The following is a 5,922-nucleotide window of genomic DNA, read 5'->3' on the forward strand; positions in this document are numbered from 1 at the left end:
GGGCTGTGTCAGACCTGAGCTGTGAGTGTGTGACGGTGGTTCGTGCATGTGGCCTCGGCTGAGATGTGAGGTGAGAACATGGTAAGTGGCAACACATAATAAAAAGACCAATTTTCCAGTCAAAGAAAACACGTGTGAGAGAAATGTCCTGGAAAATCTTGTGTTTTACTGGAAAATTATTTTAACTTTGTCCTATTTTCCTCAAACTACAGGCCATCTAGCTATCTGCTCTCTGAAATTGTATAACATTGTCATCTGAAAGAGCTAATTTATGCTCAGGATCATATCATACGTTCAATTAGTAGTCTGGAGGTATTTAGGCTGCTATATTTTTCGAGAATACATTTTTCTTAATTTCTAAATGTGTAAGGATTTCATATACAAGTTATTGCCATAGATTGCCCGTCTTTTAGTCAAACTTCCACAGAGGGGAGAATATTAGTTTATTGTTATTTATCACTAAATATGTCCTGGAACATGAACATGATCTCTAAAAGAAAGTGGGACTATTCCAACACAAAACTTAAGTCTTACACCGAGAAGTTATAGCACACATTGTATACCCTATTATTTGTTATGTATAGAAATCAATGCTGACATTTTATTGCCTGTTTGCCTGTTTGTGGTCACATGACAAGTCTGAGAAGGGGGGGGTAGTCAACTGTAAACTGATATTTCACTTGGCATCTGTTAAAGTTGTGAAACCCAAATTTATCGATATAACTGACTTTTTCACAGATATTTTGACCGAAGGAAAAATCTCATAACATTTACATTATTTATTGCATTACTTATTTTTTTAATAAGTATATTGTAGGAGTTATCTGTTGTGTCAACCGCCTGCAAATTCCTGATCACAGAGTGGACATTTATGAAGTTTTGGGGAGGGAAACAACCTTGAAAATACCTGCGTTAAACAGTTTTTTTCTATTTTAATTTAGTTTAGAGTAAATTGACACTTAATGCTGACAATGAAGTAGCTATATGTATAACTGTAGTAACTAACTAGCACGTGTGGTTAACCATTGCTAGCTAGCTGTTCCTGGTTTCAGTTAACTAACTAGCACGTGTGGTTAACCATTGCTAGCTAGCTATCCTGGCTAAACTGTAGTAGCTAGCTAGCAGAAAAACTATAAAATTTAACTTTCACATTCGGTGCGTGTATTTTGAAATGATAATGATGTCAAAGTTCGTTAGCTCGCAGCATTAAAACAAGTTATTCCAGGGTTCACGGGTTTCCCGCCAAAAGTTTTAAAATGGTGGCTGTTTGAGGTTAACTGTTGGGATTATGCTTTCACCATATTCATAAACTCAAAACGGGGCAAATAAAGGTTCATTTAAATGTTTATGAGCATGATATTTGGGGTTAGACATCAGTGGAGTGGTGTTGAAGTGAATGTGCTAAATCAGCTGTTTCCTGTCCTAGAGTGACGCCGGTTTGACTAACTAAATGTTCGCGGTTTTGTCCATGAACACTCCCGCTGATCAATGTCTGCTTCTTGTAGGTGCTACACTCAAGATGAACGCCAGAGGCCGTCGGTTTGTCCAGATCGGCGAAGATCGGCCGCCACTTTTGTGCTGAGATTTCGTTCCTGAATCAGTCGTCCTGAAGGTTGGCTTCCTCCTCGTCTTCCTCGGGTACAGAACTTTTCAGCTTCCCTACACACACAGATGGGACTAAAATGAATGAATGGATTAATGATTATATCTGTATAGATATCTATAATAATGCCCTATAATCAAGCCCTTTATGTCTTAATGGTTATCCCAATGGTACAAATCCACCCTTGCTTGTGTTTTTTTAGGTAACCATCAGACTTTTACGACAATTAACTTGATTCCTACATGTTCTCTTCTCTTTTATTATTTGTACGCTGCTTTAACTATAGGTCCACATTCTTCGACGTAAAAACTGAGTCCACACATCAAAATGTTAAACACAATAAGGAAATGATTTCTATTCCCTTTAGTGTCCGTTGCCTTAATACTTTCCGTGAATATATTCAACATATTACAGGAAACTTTCCCACATTTAAATGAATGTTCTTCTTGCTTATTATTCTTCTGCAGCTCCACATTATTCAACGTTTAAAACTTCATTCAAACAGCAAAATCTTCAACACATTTAGGTTGCTGTTAGATGTAGTGTTCATATATTTAATACTTTTACGAAATATTCAACGTTTTCCTGCAAGTCAAATAAATGGACATTCAGTGTGTGACATTGCGCTTCTTTAAAATGTCTCTTTACTCCCAGTTTTCACTTCTCATACATCATTTTTTTCATGAAAATGTAGAAACGTGTGCTCTTTCAAACAATATAACTATTGAAAGTAACAGATTTACATATGTTACTCATCCAACTGCCCAGTTCAGGCCCAAAACAGGGAAAAGAGACTTTTCCCCCAAATTTAAAAACACATTTTTACAATATAAAAACCATAGAGTAATATGCTATATATATAAATAAACTGTCAGGCACAGCAGTCATTTCTTCAGAAATTGTCTTCTGACATTTTCACTTTGTTCCATAGAAGCGTAAACCACCGTGTACGTGAAGCAAACCCCCCAAATACTACAAAACTCTTCGCTTAAAAATAGATGATTTAAAACCATCTATTAAGATAAAGAACACTCAGACATTCGGTAAATGTTTCAATATAATACATCTTTATTCACAGCCATTTCTACACAAGCAAAACCTCACCGACAGTAATTTAAGTTTTAAATTGATTTGGTTACTTTGAACTAAAATCTCTTAAGTGTGTGTGAAAGAGTGAGAGTGAGGAGCACACAGTGTTTATGCGAAGCGGTGTGTTAGTGGGATCAGATGAAGAGCAGCGAGGAAGAGGTGGTTATTTGAAAGACAAACGTGGACTAAAGGTGGCTATCGGGAGACGGAGTCGGGGCTGGACGCTGCCTGTTTGTGGTCACATGACAAGTCTGAGAAGGGGGGGGGGGGGGGGGTAGAAGAGGAGGGGAAATAAAATTAAAAAAGAGAGAGAGGAGTTAGTGATGTTAGTAGTCAAGAGGTTTACAGAATATAGACTGTTATTATGGAAATGTGGACATATTAGTAAGACTGTGTGTGTGTGTGTGTGTGTGGCAGTTTGCTTTTCCGAAATTATAAAGTTTTCAAATTGTAATACTATATTTTTTGGTTTTACCTACTTTAACTCGTATTGTTGAACAACGTATAGCTGCATTCATCAATTTTTGGTGACTAGCGGGCAGAAACTAACATAAAAACAAGCTGACAGACTAATAACATCAACGTATTGGCTACATTTTTACACATCCACTAAATACAGAGCAGCATTATGAATCATTTTGTGGTATTAAGTTCAATATTTATCCTTATTCTAGCTGTGTTTTCATCCCCTGAGAGACATATTTGTCTCTGAAGCTGCTAGTTGTCTTAACTTGGTCTGTGGTTCGTTGCTGGGCAGGTAGAGGACAGAGTGTTTGTGAGCGCTCTGCATGTGTTGATAAGAGCAGCTCAGACTTAACACGAACTAAAAGAACTGCAGACTTTTTACAAGCAACGTGTTGAAATAATAAAAAATGTTGATTGATGCAGTTTTAAGCTGTTTGTCAAGGCAAGGGGCAAATTATATGTGACTAAATGAAAACTAACTTGACCGAAAAACTCCCAAAATCTCTGTTTTGTGTCGGCTCTATCAAATAAAATTGTAGTACTACTTTTTAAGTATTTTTAATAATTAAGAAAAACAAATTGTACTTGTTGGATAACTGCGTTTTAATTAAATTAACACTAGTGTGTGTGTATTTGGTGTGTGTATCAGGGCCAACAATGTACAAATTACTTCGCACTGTTTAAGTGTGTACTTAAAAACCGGTTTACCCCCTGAACTGTTGCTCTCTGCCACTCCTCTCTCCTGATTGGCTAACAGCAGACCCGCCTCATTCCCATTGGCTTCCTCTGGCCCGTTGTGATTGGCCCACAGGGAGGCGGTGGCATAGAGCTGTGCTGTGATTGGGCTCAGCTGGCCGTCTGTGTCACAGAGCCCCGCCCCCAGAAGGTGCTGCTCCACCCCCAGTTGAAGCTCTGAGGAGAGAAGAGCACCCCTAGTGGAGAGACGCTTCAACTACAACACACACGAGTCGCAACGGAGCGGGAAAAAGCACAAAATAACTAAAATTATAACTTAAAAATGAAACTGACAAAAAACAAATATAAATTCAACGGAAGAGTAGCAAAACAAGTCTGTAGCTTTTCCTGACATCTTGTATGGAATATAAATATCTGTCGCTGGGGAAATTTCCCTCATTCGTAGATGTTTGGGAACAATGTTGTAGTTTTTTAAGGTAGTATTTTTCTTGGAGCTACTGCAAGTCTACTCCTTCCTCTTATATTCAGTTTGATATGTAGACATCGGTCCAGATGCTGCGTCAAGAGCCCGCAGAGATTAAATATTTACATAAATGCTACCAAAATGTGCTCAAAAAATAAAATGAATAATTAAAGGTCTTTATGAGTTTAAATAAAAACAGCTTTTTGCATTTGACATAATAATAAAAAAAACACAGTGTGAGAATAAAACCTAATTAGATTATTAAATAAAACATGTTTTTTTCTGGTCATGCGGTATGTAAATATAAGCATTTGGTGCATTGGCAGTTACTCATGAGGCTATTAGCTAACTGGCCTACACACACACACACACACACACACACAGACACACACACACACACACACACACACACACACACACACACACACACACAGACTGGATCAATAAAAGAAAAGCTTTTACCGTTTCCACTTCCTGGAACTGCACTCACTGGTAGAGAGCTCCGCACACACACACACACACACACATACATACACACCTCGTTTTTTCCTCCTTTCTTTAACCGTCAAAACCTGGAACTTTTCCTAGAAACTCATTAAAGCAGAGTTCTCCGTCTCACGTTCGTATTTGAAGTCGAAACACACACGGCGTGGCGATAACGACCGCCTCTCTAAACTGTTGTTGTAGCAACGCTGCTTCCTCTGAACCCCCGTGTGACAGTATTATGAATTATTCAGTTCAGGCGATGATAACAAAATGACAACAACAAAGTCTTTTAGAGATAAAAGCCATCAGACGCTCTGTTGCACAAACTGTGGATGATCTATATCCATATCTATAACCTGTATAACTTATATATCCTGCTCTCCCAAAAGTCAACAAACTAAACACACTTCTACTACAATAATAACTCCCAAATAAACAGTAAATATTAGTAATCAACTCGTCTTCATAGCATAAAACCACACAAACATGCACACACCGCTTTACCATTCACTCTATGATATCATTGGTTTAAAGAGATATTCATGTGGCGGTCTGTGAGTAAATTCCCAGGACTCTGAAAAGAGATGTCAAACTCTTTTAAATGTCATTTTTCAAAGCTGGGAGCACCATAAGCTACATGCCATTGACCTCCGTTGTTTTTGGGTGGAGGCTGATATCCTAGAATTTAAAGAATTTGAATTTAAATGAAAGAAAATGTGTTTTTTGTTCCCTAATATTATGAGCAGGGTCGGGCAGTAATCGGTTATCAGCTCAAATATTTGTGGCTGTGTCCATTTTCTTTTAGTATGAAGTGCAATATTTTCAAAGTTTGATTGTGATGTGAACTATTCAGATTAGATTCCATTTTTTCATTCTAATTACAAAAATCTCCGTGTAATTTGTGTCCAGCAACTGACTACATTTAAAATAAATCAAACCGCCAACGTGGGGGTTAAACCCCAGAAACAGCTTCAGATAACACGGAGAAAGACAAACAAAGTGTAATCCAACAAAACAAACAGAACTTCCACGCAAAGAAAAGCAAACACACATGTGGACACAGCTGCAACACAACCACCAGTTCATGACAATAAAGACTTTGAAGAACTTTACGGGGCGG

At 37.9% G+C, this 5,922-nt stretch overlaps 1 protein-coding gene across 2 annotated transcripts in view; it reads right to left on the reverse strand.

Moving 5' to 3' along the window:
* Positions 1-151: 151 nt before the first annotated feature.
* ppp1r1c (protein phosphatase 1, regulatory (inhibitor) subunit 1C) overlaps positions 152-5,922 on the reverse strand; it is a gene marked incomplete at its 5' end in the record, with an annotated part of 9,916 nt that continues 4,145 nt past the window's right edge. Inside the window, 2 exons of one of the 2 annotated variants that reach the window (XM_079280067.1) lie at positions 152-1,659; positions 3,866-4,069. In XM_079280067.1, the coding sequence (XP_079136193.1) occupies positions 1,598-1,659; positions 3,866-4,069 (266 nt within the window). In that variant the 3' untranslated portion in view covers positions 152-1,597. Of the gene's footprint in view, positions 1,660-2,685; positions 2,944-3,865; positions 4,070-5,922 lie in introns of those variants that run through there. The other variant, XM_079280066.1, reaches the window with a different exon arrangement.

This window comes from Melanostigma gelatinosum (genome assembly GCF_949748355.1).
Source record: "Melanostigma gelatinosum genome assembly, chromosome: 12".
NCBI lineage: Eukaryota > Metazoa > Chordata > Actinopteri > Perciformes > Zoarcidae > Melanostigma > Melanostigma gelatinosum.